At 41.6% G+C, this 17,362-nt stretch overlaps 1 protein-coding gene across 6 annotated transcripts in view; it reads left to right on the top strand.

Annotated features, from left to right (window-relative positions):
- The window catches only part of CCDC136 (coiled-coil domain containing 136), a 106,326-nt gene that overhangs the window by 67,170 nt on the left and 21,794 nt on the right, over positions 1-17,362 (top strand). For 2 of the 6 annotated variants that reach the window (XM_068275941.1, XM_068275939.1), the window contains exons 5-9: positions 5,636-5,950; positions 7,002-7,113; positions 7,819-8,068; positions 9,699-9,833; positions 14,056-14,437. In XM_068275941.1, coding sequence (XP_068132042.1) covers positions 5,636-5,950; positions 7,002-7,113; positions 7,819-8,068; positions 9,699-9,833; positions 14,056-14,154 — 911 coding nt within the window. In that variant the 3' untranslated portion in view covers positions 14,155-14,437. Of the gene's footprint in view, positions 1-5,635; positions 5,951-7,001; positions 7,114-7,818; positions 8,069-9,698; positions 9,834-14,055; positions 14,438-17,362 lie in introns of those variants that run through there. The other 4 variants (XM_068275943.1, XM_068275940.1, XM_068275944.1 and 1 more) reach the window with 4 other exon arrangements.

Here is a 17,362-nt window from a genome sequence, read left to right as displayed (position 1 = left end):
TACACCATCCTGTTCTTCTTGTACCTAAACAGCAGTACCTCATCTGACGACTGTCAAGTTCATCAAATTTTCAGACGACACCACCTTCCTTGGCCTCATTGTTGAAAATGTAGTGCAGGTATAATGCAGTGAGATCGAGCGTATCTGTAACTGGGGCAAAGACAACAAGGTCATCCAAAACGCGGTAAAATGGTTGAATTGGCTGTAGCTTTCAGAAGACGCCTACCCACACTTAACTCGGTCTCCTTTGAAGGCACTGAAGTCTCCAGGGCTTAAAGCGACTGCTTAATGGGGGGAGAACACCCATCAAAACCCAAAAGTAGGCTCAACAGAGGATGTTGTTCCTGAGAAAACTGAGAAAGTTTGGAATACAGGGAGTGCAGAATTATTAGGCAAATGAGTATTTTGACCACATCATCCTCTTTATGCATGTTGTCTTACTCCAAGTTGGATAGGCTTGAAAGCCTACTACCAATTAAGCATATTAGGTGATGTGCATCTCTGTAATGAGAAGGGGTGTGGTCTAATGACATCAACACCCTATATCAGGTGTGCATAATTATTAGGCAACTTCCTTTCCTTTGGCAAAATGGGTCAAAAGAAGGACTTGACAGGCTCAGAAAAGTCAAAAATAGTGAGATATCTTGCAGAGGGATGCAGCACTCTTAAAATTGCAAAGCTTCTGAGGCGTGATCATCGAACAATCAAGCGTTTCATTCAAAATAGTCAACAGGGTCGCAAGAAGCGTGTGGATAAACCAAGGCACAAAATAACTGCCCATGAACTGAGAAAAGTCAAGCGTGCAGCTGCCAAGATGCCACTTGCCACCAGTTTGGCCATATTTCAGAGCTGCAACATCACTGGAGTGCCCAAAAGCACAAGGTGTGCAATACTCAGACACATAGCCAAGGTAAGAAAGGCTGAAAGACGACCACCACTGAACAAGACACACAAGCTGAAACGTCAAGACTGGGCCAAGAAATATCTCAAGACTGTTTTTTCTAAGGTTTTATGGACTGATGAAATGAGAGTGAGTCTTGATGGGCCAGATGGATGGGCCCGTGGCTGGATTGGTAAAGGGCAGAGAGCTCCAGTCCGACTCAGACGCCAGCAAGGTGGGGGTGGAGTACTGGTTTGGGTTGGTATCTTCAAAGATGAGCTTGTGGGGCCTTTTCGGGTTGAGGATGGAGTCAAGCTCAACTCCCAGTCCTACTGGGAGACACCTTCTTCAAGCAGTGGTACAGGAAGAAGTCTGCATCCTTCAAGAAAAACACAATTTTCATGCAAGACAATGCTCCATCACACGCGTCCAAGTACTCCACAGCATGGCTGGCAAGAAAGGGTATAAAAGAAGAAAAACTAATGACATGGCCTCCTTGTTCACCAGATCTGAACCCCATTGAGAACCTGTGGTCCATCATAAAATGTGAGATTTACAAGGAGGGAAAACAGTACACCTCTCTGAACAGTGTCTGGGAGGCTGTGGTTGCTGCTGCACGCAATGTTGATGGTGAACAGATCAAAACACTGACAGAATCCATGGATGGCGGGCTTTTGAGTGTCCTTGCAAAGAAAGGTGGCTATATTGGTCACTGATTTGTTTTTTTGTTTTATAATGTCAGAAATGTATATTTGTGAATGTTGAGATGTTATATTGGTTTCACTGGTAAAAATAAGTCATTGAAATGGGTATATATTTGTTTTTTGTTAAGTTGCCTAATAAGTATGCACAGTAATAGTCACCTGCACGCACAGATATCCTCCTAAAATAGCTAAAACTAAAAACAAACTAAAAACTACTTTCAAAAATATTCAGCTTTGATATTAATGAGTTTTGTGGGTTCATTGAGAACATGGTTGTTGTTCAATAATAAAATTATTCCTCAAAAATACAACTTGCCTAATAATTCTGCACTCCCTGTACTGCTACTAAAGTCCAGGGCAAATAGGATAACGTGCACCTCCTCCCACCCTAGCAGTAGATGGTTCAACCTGCTCCTCTCAGGCCATTACTACAGGACCATTCCCAGCAGAACCTCAAGGTACAGGAACACCTTCTTCACCCAAGCAGTTCTCCTCTTAAACTCAAGCCCCTTCCTCAACAGATCCCCACTGCCCTAATTTCTGTATGTGTATCTGTAATTTTCATTACCCATCTACTGTTTTTTTTGCACTTTGTCCTGTATCTTCTGCACTATGTTTCCTTGTACTATGTCCTATGACCATTGCCATGTGTACCACAACCAATTCCTGGTGTGATAACTGTTGTACTTGGCAAATAAAGTTGATTCTGATTCTCAGCAGTCCATCTCTTACTTGTATTACCTTGGGATTTTTGTAAATTGTAATTGATTAGATTTAGCAGTTTTATATATTTAATTAGACTCTCACTGGATCAGTCAAGTGTACTTATTGTATGATTGTATTAGTACAAGTTTAAAAATATGGAATTTTGACTCAAGCATTTAGTAATTGCTCTGGTTCAGATTTTTGTCACTTTAGTTACTCTTCCTATTTTAAAAGTTCCATGATCACTCCTGACTGATCAACTCACCAGGAGAATCTACAGACAAAGCAAGTTGTACTGTCACTCCAAACAATTTTGACTGATGAAAAATGTGTTTTGTTGGCCACTTTGATTCTGTATACTGTTTATCCTGATCTTCATCCTGATTGCTATATGAATTTGCCTTATTCAGTTTTGGCTGTAGTTATTATGTGTCGGCTGCAGTGTTTTTTCTTGAGTGAGCTTTATGAGGTGTTACTATTATGTACTATAGGTAGTTTGGAATGTACTGCTGCCATTTGCTATTGTTTGATTTCTTGTTAAGCTGAATATAGAGGAGACATATAATATCAATGCTGTATTGGTGGACTGTTAAGCATATGACAGAAAACACACAGAGAAAAGTCCATACGCACTGCTGTTAGTATTGGCCTGTTGCTTAGCAAACACATTCTTTGCTGCTGAATGTACTCTTGATTATTCTGGAATGTGATTGTACTGTATATTTATTGCTTATTTTATGTGGTGGTTTAATTGTCATAGATTTATTTTATGTAGTACTGTATTTATGCACTATTTGCATGTATGGATAGTGGTATACATAAATATACTGAATTTTCTTTGTTTTATTGAGTTTTTGTTTTATTTAGTAGAAGCACAGTCTGACAGTGTGTCCTGGGAGTTGTCTAGCGTGCATTAATAATGCACTCTGTGAAGCTGCCCCAGTACTGAGTGCTACATATCAATCTGGACTAGCCATTACCTAGTGGGCAGAGCTGTTTGATAGGGGCAGATAGGATGGTTGGCAGTGATGCTCAGTTTAATGAAAAACTTTCTAAGGTTTGCAAGTGATGTCATATGTGTTGACTTACACATGCAGCCTTGCCACTTTACACAATATCACATTGTGCTTATATTATGGCTGGATGAATAAAAGTCTGATAGATCTTGATGGATTAGGGTAGGTCTTCAGTGGATAGGCAGCACTGGAAAGGACAAATGCTTCTTGTGAGGACAATACAGGACAGGCCAAAGGCCTCTGTGAAAAGGAGCTTTTAGTTAAACTGAACTGATGTACAGAAGACGTTGTAAAAACTCCATAGGATTATATTGAACGGTACCCTTGCTAGATTGTATTTTAATGATTAAGTCATCTGTACTGTATTTTTTTTTCTTTTCTACAGACAGCTTGGTCAGCACACTGCATCTAGTATATAGTCCATAAAGGTTTATTCACCAATAGTGAATGTAGGATTACCCATGATACAGCCAATAATTGTTTTGGGGCAATGTATAGACACCTTTGTCTAGGTTATGGAAACAGAAAATCCTGTATATAGACTGTTGATTGTGGTGCCAACCACTTAATATTACAGAAAAAGTGCTTTGCAAAGAGAAGGAGAATTTGCACACCCTCTTTATACTATCCCCTAATGTTAAAGACCAGGCTGGGTGTTTGGTATTGGAGATACCAGCCTGCATGAGTTATAAGGGGTTAAAGTGTTTTTCATGGGAGTCCCCCTGTTTTAACATTTTTAAAGTTTTACTAATTGAAAACCCTATTGCAGACCAAATGATATGGATGCTAATATGCCAAAAATTGCTGTAATACTGTCTTCCCTCTAAATACTGTACTTAAAAATGCATTTTTGTTCCATTTTTTTTAATTGAGAACTGTAGAATGTTTTCATGTTTTCACTTGGGACCAGTTTTCACAGATGCCCCCAAAATCCATTGCAATCTTGGTGAAATAGCATGTTTGTGGGCTTTGAATTAACTCAGAAAGGTGACCAGAATGGCCAGCCATATACGGTACTTCAATGGCAAAAGTGTAATATTTTTGGGGGGCAAATCAAAATGCCAACTTGTTTGAACCCCATTGCTTGTCTGGAAATGGATCCCAGCTGTGACTTGAACCTCTCACCAAAAACAAGACATGTTATAGAGCCTATAGACTTTAATTTCAGCCATGTGCTATTACATTTTATCGTAGTGATCTGTGACAAACTGGAAACCAGGGTGTTTTACTTTTGTTCTTCATTGTAACCTATGGGGATAGGCCGTTAGAAAGTGGAGAATGGCAAAATAAAATGGTGATTTGAGAAAAGTTGGGAATTCTGAATACTATCAGTGATCATTTACAAATATGTTGACGTGAAAAGGGATGCTATTTTTGCTGGAGTAAGCATGTTGCTCACAAGCTTTATAAATATAAATAATTGAAAAAAATAATTTATAGACCCCTAAATATATGTTTACCAACAATGCCCCTGGAGAGAAGTGTGCAATGTAATTTAGATATGACTAACCTAAATCCCCATATATACCAATATACACCACAGCTTTGAGTGATAAAGACAAATAGTTTGTACCACACACAATTTGGTGAACTTGCTATGACAGCAATAGCTAGATTTTGTTCTCTATTACAGTAGACAGTGTATCTCTAATGGATAGTGTATCTTCAGTGTGCACCAATAATACACTCTTTGAAGCAGCTCAGTACTAAGTGTTACATATCCATCTGGACTAGTTATTACCTAGTTGGCAGAGTTGTTTGATATGGACTCTTAATGTCAATTCATATTATTATTACGTATTTGCACTGTACAAAGTCAGGTCACTAACTGTCCTTCAATGGAGCTCACAAACTAATCTTTAACTAGTCCTAGTCTACTGTTCCTATCACAGCCCAGCCAAAGGCCAATAGTTTTTTTTTTTGGGGGGGGGGGGGGCAATTAACTTATCACTATGCTTGTGGGATATGTGAGGGAACTAGAGTACCTGCTGGAATTCCACACAAGCACAGAGACAACGTGCAAACTCATGCAGATAGTGTACCTGAAATCCTAATGCTGAAATATGAGAGTGTGCCATCCATTATACTGCCCATGGCTCCTAGATGATTACATTATATTTTTCAGCTGAACTGTATTGAAAAATCGGCCTCTCTGGAATGTCAGAGACTAAGTACATACAATTCTGGAGTCAACCTAAAGGTTGAAGACCTTAATTATAATGTACAATCTTTGTTGGACTTGGTAACTGACGTCAGTTTTGATCTTCACATTGTCACTGATATTCATCATTCGACCCTCACTATAACGTGTCATCTTTATCCATTTGAAGCCCAGCTGCGCTCAGTACAGGAGGAGGTGGACAGCTTGGAACATGAGAAGGAGTGTGAGTTGCTGGAGGTGTCCCAGGAGTTGCGCCTTGCACAGGAGGAGATCATGTCCCTGCGGCAGTCAGCAGAGGAGGCAGCAGCTGAGCGGGAGAGTGACATTGCATCATTGCAGGAGGAATTGTGCAGGCTGCGGGCAGAGCTGCATGAGCTGCAGGAGACCAGGCAGGAGTATGAGATGGAAATAACCACCCTAAGAGCAGAGATCAGCATGAAGAGCTGTAGTGGTCATTCAGGACAGGAACCTGCTACACTGCAGGGTAACGCCAATGTTTCAATGCATTGTGGTATTGTCATTAATTAATAAGTGCATGCCTTTTATTTTACCAATACTGTGCAAGAATAGGTTAAAATTATGTAATAACATGTAGGTTGTTGATTATATAGTATTCTATGATGTGCATCCACTGGACCATTCTTATTGCAGTAAAGGCCCTGGCCATAACCTGGCTCTTACCTTACTGTTTATAAACGAAGGAACATTCACCATATTGAAAGTTTGCCCCACATTGCTGACTAATCATGTGTTGATATTCACATTTACCATCCTTATTTGCTTACACTTTCACTTGCCCAAACGAGATCTGTGACCATCATGATTTGATTTGATTTGTATGTAAAATGCTGGTCTCCACAATAGTAGTCATATTGACAAATATTTGTAGCCCTCTTTGCTGGCAAATCCAGCAGTTTTGTATGGCCACCAGGACCGTTCAGTAAAAACCTGCCCAATTTCATCACTTGATTCATGTACATTTGATTCTACTTTTTGGCGCCAGCGCTGTGCTTTAGGTGTGGGATTCTATGTTTGACAGAGTTTTTGTTGTCCTTCTCATCACTCAGCTACTTATAATAAACTCTGAATGAAAACCTTTTTCCCAAAACCTAACCTTAAATAACGTTATCCCCTTCACAAGAGATAACCCTCCCCATTAACACAGCCTTTTCCTGAGAGAATCCCCCTCACAACACTTTCACAGTGAAGGAAAGAGAGTGGTTCCCCTGCACACCGCACATAGTGTGCGATCTGCATGGTACCCTGAAAGTTTATAGACTAGTCCATAATCTAGTGTGTGTGAGAAAATCAGCATTTGTTGTCTGCCCATTCCATTGCTTACTTATGATTGATGGACCACAACTCCATTTTGTGTACTAGTTTGAGAATTTTCATTTCAATGCCCATTCTGTTACCCAGTTTTATAAGTGAACGGTTGAAATCTGAAAGCCACATATTAGTAATACAGATCCTCATAGATGCAGAGCCTGTGCTTATCTGTATGCGACATTGCTTTCTCTCTGTTCCTGTGACAGGAGAGCTGCAGTTCCTGCGGGACCAGTGCCAGCATCTCCAGATGGAGCGCAGCATCCTGCAGGAGAGCAACAGCCAGCTGAAGAGTCATCTTTTGCTGCTGGGAGAAGAGAGGTAACAATCTGCCTTTTATTATGGATGCATACATCTTTATAGTGCATTCATTAGGAATGTGTTGTGTCACAACCAAAAATGGGGTAAATGCTTCTGAGAAAGCCTATCTGTTGACTCAGCATGTTAACTTGTAGTGAGCCAGGAGCTGAAAGTGATGATATTCCTGATATATTAATTTATGGAATTACTATAGTAACAGTAGTTGTGCAGGTATATTGAATTAGCAGATACTAATGGATTGATTTACAACAATGTTAAAATCTGTGTATTGTCATGTTTTCACATTCAGTTAGCAGCTGCAGTTCTTACTGTTGTGAGGTTTAATATCTCTCTTATGAAGTAGAACAGATTTATATATATTGAAGGTATGCATTGATACTTCGGGTGTCTGACCTGATCAGGCTACAGTGTTGCTAAGGAAGAAACATTATTATCATTATCCCAGTCTCTTAATGAGACCTTTGTTGAATGTATTTAATTATAAGCTTTACTTCTAGATATTAAGTCCTGCTGAAGGTAATGATTAGCTTTTAATGACTAGAATATGAAAACGACAGTGGAATGGGAGGAATGTTTGAATTGCAGAATTAGCATATGTATTACCGAAGCAATCAACTCCTTATATTACAGTATACTTAGTATGTAATGGGATTGCTGTCTTGGAAGCGGAATACAAGAGGCTGATTAATTGTCTCTTTCTTGTAGAGATGAAGATGCAGATAACAGGGCTGCAATAAGTGAATCCCAGGTTGAGGAAACAGATGAGAACAATTGTCTACCAGAGGAGCACCTCCCACAGTATGATTCTGAAAGCATCATTCCCTCGGACGCTGGCACTGAGAGTACGGAGATAGCCGATTCTGAGAAGCAGAAGGTTACGCGGGAGGAAGAGAGGCAGCGGCTGCACTGTCAGCTCCAGAGCGCAGAGGAGAAAGTGCAGAAAGCACAAACTGAGGTGAGAAATAATCAACCCATGATAAACTCTGATGATTCTAAAGCACAACTTCAGGCAGGAAAAATAGTGGGACTTCCCTCATGCCCTCAATCCATACCCCCCCCCCCCCCCTCCCGCCCCAATTTATAGACCTCGCCACAAACCGCAATTCCCTGTCACACCTCTCACAACTTCACCCTGCACATAGATTTTTCAGCATTTGGGAACATAATCTATGTACCAGCTGAGAGCAGGCTAACAGATCTGGGATGCCCAACCATACAATCAAATCGCTTGCCACCACATGGACATGACCTGAAAAGAAACAGTGACGCAAATCAGCCTTTGTTTCACCCTTTGTTCGATGCCAAAAACAATATCTCTGCGGCAGTGCCCAGAGGCGGCTCCAATGCTTTGCATACTCAGAACAGCCTTAAATAATTTGATATCATTTATTTAAGAAAGTAAAAATAGTGCGTTAAAAGATTATAGAAAGAAAAAAATAAACCTTAACAAGCAATATAGTCCACAGTAAATACAAGGAAATAAAATCAAAGAAGTGACATATGTTTCTCCCTGTCCAGTTGTTGGAATTAGACTCCTGCTTTAACCTTCCTGAGACAGCATCCATTTTGTTTTGATGATACAGTTGGAAGGCCACTTGGCAAGACAAATCACCACTTTTAGGTACTTTGAAACTATTACAGAGGGGTCTCTTGGCCCTGGAGGGAGGAGACCTCTCAACACTGATACATCCATTTCAGTATTGAGATACAAGTGTCTGAATATTTGTGTCATTTTCACTGAGTTGCAGTTGCAAGTGTTATAGACCTAAAATCATTATCCTCTCGTATTCCCCTCCTGGTAGGTATGAAACATTAATATCCCTTGTTTAGCTTTTCAGACACGTGACTCCTCCCCCTTCAGAGGATGCAAGGGTGTTGTCCTTAAGAGATATTCCTGTAATCACCGAGTCTAAGCATACTCTACACACTACAATTGTGTATGCTAAAGGGGAACTCCTCATGCATTACAGCTCCACACAATATATTCCATCCTCCCACAATATCCTACAGCCCTACACACTACCGTACATCCATTTCCATCTCCCCACAATACACTACAACCTCAAACATTACAATATACCATCTTGCATTACAGCCCCACACAATATATTCAATTTCCCCACATTTCACTGCAGCCCCACACAATACATGACCTCATCCTGCATTACAGCCCCACACAATATATTTGCTCCAGACTGTAAGGCCCTTTGGCCAGGGGTCTCTTCCCCTTTTGTCTCACAATGCTGTGTAATATGTGTACATACCTCCCACCCCTGTGTAAAAATATGTAGTTAATGTCTTCACTGTATTAGCTGTTATACCCTCTTGTCATTTATCAAGTGTTGTATTGTATACTCTGTATTGTTATACCTTGTATGCTATTGTACAGCGCCACAGAAGATGCTGGTGCTATATAAATCAACAATAATAATAATAACATACACAATAGTCTGTTCCCATGCTTCTTTGAAGCAGGTTGTGCTTTAGGTAACTGCTTAGTTTCCCTAGTCATAAAACAGTGTGATAAATAGCCAGACAGACCACATGTCCTTTATGAAAATTCTTGGTGTCCTTCATCCCTGCAGTGTGCTGGTCTTCTGTATGAGATTGAGGAGCTACAGCAACGCCATCGACTCAGCCAGGAGGAGCAAGACAAGTTACAAGAGGAGCTGAGACTGTGCAGAGAGGAGATTCATAGGTTGAAGGACAGTGGCTTGCAGGTAACAATGCTGCTATTTTTTACTAATAGTTTTTATTCAAGGGAGCATCTGCCTTAATCTGTTAAGCTGTAAGCATTTTTCCTGCCAGCTGAATACTCACTCTGCTCAAGCACTACCTTTTTCACAGAATACCAGCTTTTACTGATATCAGCAAATGCATTTGACAGTATTCCATAATGAGCCTTTGTTGTATACAAATATATGCACTTTACACACACAGTCTCCAGTTCATTGAAAAAGTAAAACACAAGCCAAACTCCAAATACATTAACATAGATAAATACAGTTATCCTTTAGGTTTGCATGTGTATTCATTCATATCGCAGTATTAATGGCAAATAGTACCTTATATGTTAAGTGAGCTATTGTATACATAAAATGTTGTTCAAATCTGTAGGTTTATAGAATATGTGTTTCCCGTACTGCCTTCGGGTATTTTTACTAACTAGAATCCATTAATGATAAAAATGTTATTGACTGTTTTTCTAGTTGTGTAGTAGCAATATATTTTTTTTATATAAAATAAGAATTATTTGAATCAAACATATAAACTGAAATATTATGTATCCGCTAATCTTACTTTCATGAGGCGCATCACCCACTAACACATACATGACCTCAAGCAGCTTGGGAAGACAATATTTCCCTAATGTTACATTTTTCCAAATAACTATTTATTCATGAGTTTGATGGTAAACTGATAAATGTGGTCAGGTGACCTGAAGCAGTAAAGTTGAATGATGTGATAGCAGACAGTGAGAAGGACAGCTGCTTCATCCCACTGTCCAGAGTCCAGACTGCAGAGGTAGAGTACAGACTGAACTCTGAGAAGAATACAGCCTACATGTGTAGAGCAGAAGGAAACTTTATTTGGCATTAACCAATCCGGGAGGTGTAACACAGGATCCACAAAGTACCTACAGATCACCTAAAACATCTGTACCTGGAGTATGGTTTTAAGAAAACAGTCACAAAAAACAAATTAGTTGTGAACTAGAGAAGTAGAATTTATTGACAAAAGAGATTCCCCAAAAAATCATGGGGACTGATTTACTTTCTTCTGATATTTATATGGTGCTCACATATCCCAGGGCTTTGCTGAGCACATAAAACCATTCCTATTACTTAGCTAATTCAGTCTCATACCAGGGCCCCTAGACCAGCGGGGCCCTCCTTTATCCATCTTAATAGCTTTTCATTGATGTTATGCTGATAATAAACACATAATAATAACAACACAGTAATAATAATATTAATAATTAGATAATATGTGCATTGCATAGTAGTAAGCCTTAACAAGCTATTTCCTTACCATGAATACACCTCTCTGACACTGCAGCTGCCCTTGGTTGGTATTGGGGCTCCATATCAATAGAGTGTATGAGGCCCATGTAAATCTCTCTCTGAGGCCCCAAGCTCCTTAGTTACACTACTGAGTCTCTGACAATGTACCGTCAAATGCTTCTTCATACTGGATACACACCTGGACCACTTTGATCACTTGCTTATATAGCTACTGATATGTTCCTGGGTTGTGGGATGAAACCTGTAGAAAAGGAGAACATACAAACTCCATGAAGGTAGTATCATTGCTGAGTGCTGACCACTTAACTTAGGATGTCTGGACTGCAAAGCAAAGGAAGTAACATCTTAGCCACCATGCTGTGTCATATATGCATACATGAGTGTTTACTGGTGACTAGAACTTTAAAACTCAGCTAAACCCAAAACCGAAGTTTTTAAATTCTGAAAACACACATTTGTTTAGTCTAAGTGATAACTATTTGGCAGTGCATTTCCAAATGTAAACTGTCTGCATGCCTGTTCTACAATAAATACACAACCCCTGCATACTTTACTGACTTCCTGTTCATAAGGAGGGGTCTTGAAATCTCACTTCCTGTGAACTACAAGTCTACAGAAGGCTCTGCCAGCATAGTAAATGATACAAACTCCAGCCCCCATTCTATACATATGATGTGTTGGGCAGTGAACTGGGTGGTTAAAATAACAAACTATTTCCATGCTCCATCCTTGTCACTACTTCTGTCACTGCCCTTTGCCACCACCTTCAGCCATGTATTTCTACTGTAATGCTGGAAAATGTATTCTGATCACTGTTGTTCTACCTACTTAGGGAGTCACACAGTCAGTCTTGTTTGACCCACCCATGAGCTAAATCCAGGCAGGACAAGAGACAAATTTAATCTACAAGCATGTTTGTCAGAGGCTATTTTATTTACCCCTGTACACAGTTTATATCCATCTATCATCCTGATTACTATTATGCTGGGTACACACGTTGGGATTTCCCGCTCGATCCGCGGGATCGATTGGATCGATTCGATTATTTCCAACATGTTCTATCGGGTTTCGAATGATACAGCCGCCGATTTTGCATATTAAGTATGCAAAATCGACGGCTGTATTCATCGAAACCCGATCAAACATGTTGGAAATAATCGAATCGATCGAATCGATCCCACGGATCGAGCGGGAAATCGCAATGTGTGTACCCAGCATTAGGACTTGCCTTATTCAATTTTGGGTTCAGTTGAGCTTTAATTGATGCATATAGTGGCTAGTGGTTTTCTTCAAAGTGTAATTTGTTTGTTGCCCTTTTTGTTTGTGTGAATTTTCTGCAGGTGCTTTGGATCCATCCTACAAGCCAAAAACATACTGATGGTTTATAAGCACCCCAAAAATGGTCACTAGCATGTGATAGTGAGATTGGTTTGCAGTCCACATAATGACAATGGTTGCTGTGATAAGACTAACATTCTCTGTAAATTGCTGGGGAAAAAAGGGACACTGCTATCTATATATATTATATAATCAGATGGCAAGAAATCTAATATGCTGACCCCAATGTCAAGCGTACCACATAGTTTTGGGGGGCCTGCACGCTTGACATTGGGGACGGCATATTAGCTTTCTTGACGCCTGATTATGTCTTTGGTTCTCCCTAATCTATGTTACATAGATGCAGACTTTGTTTGATACCAGGGGATAGCTACACCTTGCCCCTATAAAACCGCTCGAAGGGCTAGAGGGGGATCAGCAAAGACCCCCCCCCCCCCCCCCCCCCTGGTATTGATCTTTTGTCTAGCACATTTGTGCAAGTCTGCATAGGGGTAAAAACTCAGGACTATGAGTACCCCACTGTGTACCACTGTAGTGTTTTAAATGCATGTTGACCATACATCTCTATACCCATAGGGCCTAACCTTGTGGACTTAAGTGTATATACTTAAGGAATAATTACAAATAGATTTGCTTCCTTGCATTTCATATTTTTGACATACTTTGTTGGCTGGCTGCACATTCTGTAATCTCAGCTCACGTTGAGCAGACTGATTTTTCTGCTGACACCTTTTTAACCAAAATATTTATTTCTTCTCTCTCTCTTTTTTTCAATCTGTTGCTGCTCCCTTGTTATATATCACCCCCCACCTCTTATTCATCTTTTATGGTTTCTCATTCATATCCATCCTATCAATGGTTTTCTGTTGTCATCTGCAAACTGTCTTCATTTGTGGACTTAACAACTTTCATTAACTCTTTACTGCTTCTTCTTGGCAATGCTTTTACATCTCAATTCCTACTTATGTCCCTTTGGGGATTATTGTCTGTGCTGAATTGTTATTTTGTTCTCTGGTCATATGGTGTATGGGGAACTGTCTGCTTATGTTCCACATATACCACTGATGTACAAATACCAACTTCTGCGATCTTATTATTACTGATGGTCCATTCTTCACCCCATGTCTTCATGCCGTGGTCCCTGGTTCTTCATACTTCCAATGGCTCCCCTCTTGTGTCTGCTGTGCTTGCTGCGGTTATAATATACATTGGACTATTGCTTACTCTTGTTTTTAATACACTAATACATGTCCCTACTAATGCGTGCCTGCTAAATTCTACATTAAACTTGTATGATCATTGCTGTATGCTTTGTCCTGATATTATATATTACACTTCTTGCAATTACATGTGGCATCTTCACTGATATTTGCTGTGACTCAACGCAATTCTGCATTTCATAATCCAATTCCTGATTGCCGTGTTCTGTAACTTAACACCCATTCACATGTTTTTTTAACACTGGATCTCCTCTCTACCACCTACAACCACATTCCGTATTCCTGTTCCTCACTGTGACTTTCATCCTTGCCATCTTTCTCTGTCCTTCTTCTTTTGTCCCTCCTCTTTCCTCTCTCAGGCCCCCTGTGGATCTGACCCTCCTGTTCTCTCCCTTCCCCTCCTAGGACTTATTGTTGTAATGGGGACACTCTGGTGCTGGTGGGCTGAGACGTCCTAGTGCACATCAGGTACTGGCTTCCTTGTGACTCCTCGTGCTCTGCATGCCTTGCTTTGCACGGCTAGGAGTTTCTCCGCTGCCTCCGCATCCATGCCTGATGCCACATCTGTCTCTGCCATACTCGTGTGTGCCCTGACATCTCCCTTCACCTCTTTTGTTTCTGTCACTGCTTCTTTGGATTTATAGTACCATACGTCAAAATGTGCCAAAACTGCAAGATCCATGTCAAAGATTTAAAGTTTAACACTTTGTAAAGTTGGTAAATAAAACGATCTTTCTGTGTTACTGTCAGTGGTTCATAGTTCATATATGTGACAAAATAAATCTGTAATAAGTTGACTCAAAAATTCAGTGGTTGGAGACACCCATCATTCTACTTTCAGATTTTCTTGCAGGTATTAGCGAAGCGATGTAAAATTACCTGTACTTCCAATTTACCCATATATATTGAGATGTAAGAAAAGAGTTAAAGCTCAATGCTTTCTTTTGAATATGTGTCATTTCATCACTGACTACAATGCACTGGTTATGTAAGACTCCAGGTCACCCTCAGCAGGTTATAAATATCCCTGTCTCTAGTTAAAATCACAGGGAATAGTTTTGCACATTTGAACAAACATGATAAGTCATGGAAGAAACATTAACCTTGGGGCAGACTAGAGTTTTTTCCTTTGTACAATACAATAATACAATAACATTTGTAAAGTGCTTTTCTACCATAGGACTCAAAGCGCAAACATATGTCTCAGATCAATACATAGTTGCAGGGTGGACTCTTCCAGGGGTGGAGATGTCCTGATTGGGTGTGGTAAGAAATTCCAAAGTGTAGGGGCAGCATGACAGAAGGCTTTGTCTCCCAAGGTTTTGAAATGAACTCGATTCTGAGTAATTTAGATGGCTCAATAGATAATTTCCGGCACGTCCGATCTCCCACCCGATCGTTTCGCCTCTTGATTCTGCATTGAGGACAATGGAAAAAGATAAGAAAAATGAGCGGAAGATAATAGAATCGCCTGCAGAATCGAGCAGGGAATCGATTGAGTGGAAGAATCAAGCGGCAAAATCGAGCTGTGTATGCCCAGCATAAGGGTGGCCAAGTCATTAGATCCTTTGATCTAAGATTGTGAGAGGTGTGATACAGTTTAAATAAATCCTTGAGGTATCTATGGCTGAGATTGTGCAAGAATTTAAATGTCAATAAGCCAATTTTAAATACAATTCTCCATTTTATGGTTAGCCAGTTCAGTGAACAAAGGATTGTTGTTATGTGGTAATGATGGAGTTGACAGGAATCCTTTTCATGTCGTCAAACCAGATGTCAGTATACATCAATAACCAGCATTAGTTACTGGAGATAGGATACAGCTTGTTTGGATCATGTACTACTTCCACTTCCTGCTTTAACTCACATTGGCCTCAATTCACTAAGCTTAGCGCAGTACACTCCGGTCCACGTGGCGGTGATTGACAGCACCGCTCGCGCAGGCGCAGTACAGGCGTCATCACCACGGACCGGGAAGCAGAGGCGGCGAACGGCTGCGGGCAGAGCTGCGGTGATGGACATGCTGGAAGCTAGGGGCTGGAGGAAGCCCAGGGTAAGTAACACTTATTTTGACTGAAGAGGGGGCTGAGCTCCGCCCCCCGAGCAGGAGATGTGCGCGCAGCCTGCGCGCAATCTCCTGCAAAATGCAGCCCCAGGACTTGACGCCAATTGGTGTTAGGCGGTCCTGGGGCTGCCGCCACGACCACGCCCATTGGCGTGGGGCGGTCTTTAAGTAGTTAAAGAGAAACGACCAAGAATTGAACTTTAGCCCAATCAGTGTGACGCACCTGGTTGTGTGGATACCGTTTTGCTGAGGGCAGCAACTCTTGCGGCTTATTAACCAGAGTCCCTGGACTGGAAACAGGAATCTCCGGTGAACAAGGGGCAGGAGTGCTCGCAGATCCAACAGCGTGATCTGGTAGGAACTGGAGACTCCCGCGGAACGGGTCTGGTACTGCAATGACCCGTTAACCAGGCAGTATGATGGACGATTCACTGGTTGATCACTTGGTATACTTGGGTAGCAGAAAGTCGGCAACAGAGCAGGTTCTTGGACAGGCCGGAGTCGGTAACTGAGCGGGTTCTTGGACAGGCAGAGGTCGGCAACAGAGCGGGTAGTCAGGCAAGCAGAGGTCGGCAACAAGGTGGGAAGTCGGACGTAGCAGAGGTCAAAGCCGGAGCGGGTAATCAGACGGGCCAGGGTCAGCATCAACAAAGCAGGAACAGGCAGACAAACGTCAGGTCACGGGAGAAACTAGCTGCAATACTACAGCACTGAGCTAATCCCTCAGCGAGCTTAAATAGGCCGTTTGGCGCGTAATTGACGCCATGCGTAATGACGTCATGCGTCATAATGTACGCATGCGCACGCGCATGCGTACCAACAAGCGGAACTGATGTACACGCGGACGTCCGTCCGCGTGCGCACGCACGACACGCCCACCACTACACCTTCCGGCGCGGCAGTTTAAGCGTGCACGTACGGCGCCCGCGGACACCCACCACCGGACCCCCAACAGTAGCAGCCCGATGACGAGCCTTCGGACGCCCACGGACATCCGTTTGTGCCAGCCGCCGCACTCGCCCAAGTAACTGACCGTGACAATCAGTAGCTGATACCCCCTTTTACATGAAAAATCTATTCCTTTTCACAAACAGACCATCAGGGGGCGCTGTATGACTGATATTGTGGTGAAACCCCTCCCACAAGTACGTACTTCTGGCAGTTTCCTGTCTGGGAACCTTGCTGCATTGTGGGAAATAGCTGTTCACAGCTGTTTTCAACTGCCAAAAAACCATGCAGCAGCTACATCACCTGCAAACCTGCCAACAGTAAAAATGTCACCATGTAATAAATGTCAGAATGTAAATCAGGGATTTAAAAGCTTTTACAATTGGCAAACACTGACTAAATCATTTATACATAATTATTGTAAAAATGAAGCACTTTTCTTATTACATTATTCTCACTGGAGTTCCTCTTTAACCACTTGCCGACCGCACACTCATAACGTGCGTCGGCAAAGTGGCAGCTGCAGGACCAGCGACGCAGTACTGCGTCGCCAGCTGCAGCCTAATTAATCAGGAAGCAGCCGCTCGTACGAGCGGCTGCTTCCTGTCAAATCACGGCGGGGGGCTCCGTAAAAAGCCTGCGGGCCGCCGATG

Source organism: Hyperolius riggenbachi, chromosome 3, assembly GCF_040937935.1.
Source record: "Hyperolius riggenbachi isolate aHypRig1 chromosome 3, aHypRig1.pri, whole genome shotgun sequence".
Taxonomy (NCBI): Eukaryota; Metazoa; Chordata; class Amphibia; order Anura; family Hyperoliidae; genus Hyperolius; species Hyperolius riggenbachi.
Note: the sequence above shows the minus strand (reverse complement) of the source record. Positions and strands in the feature narration are given on the sequence as shown.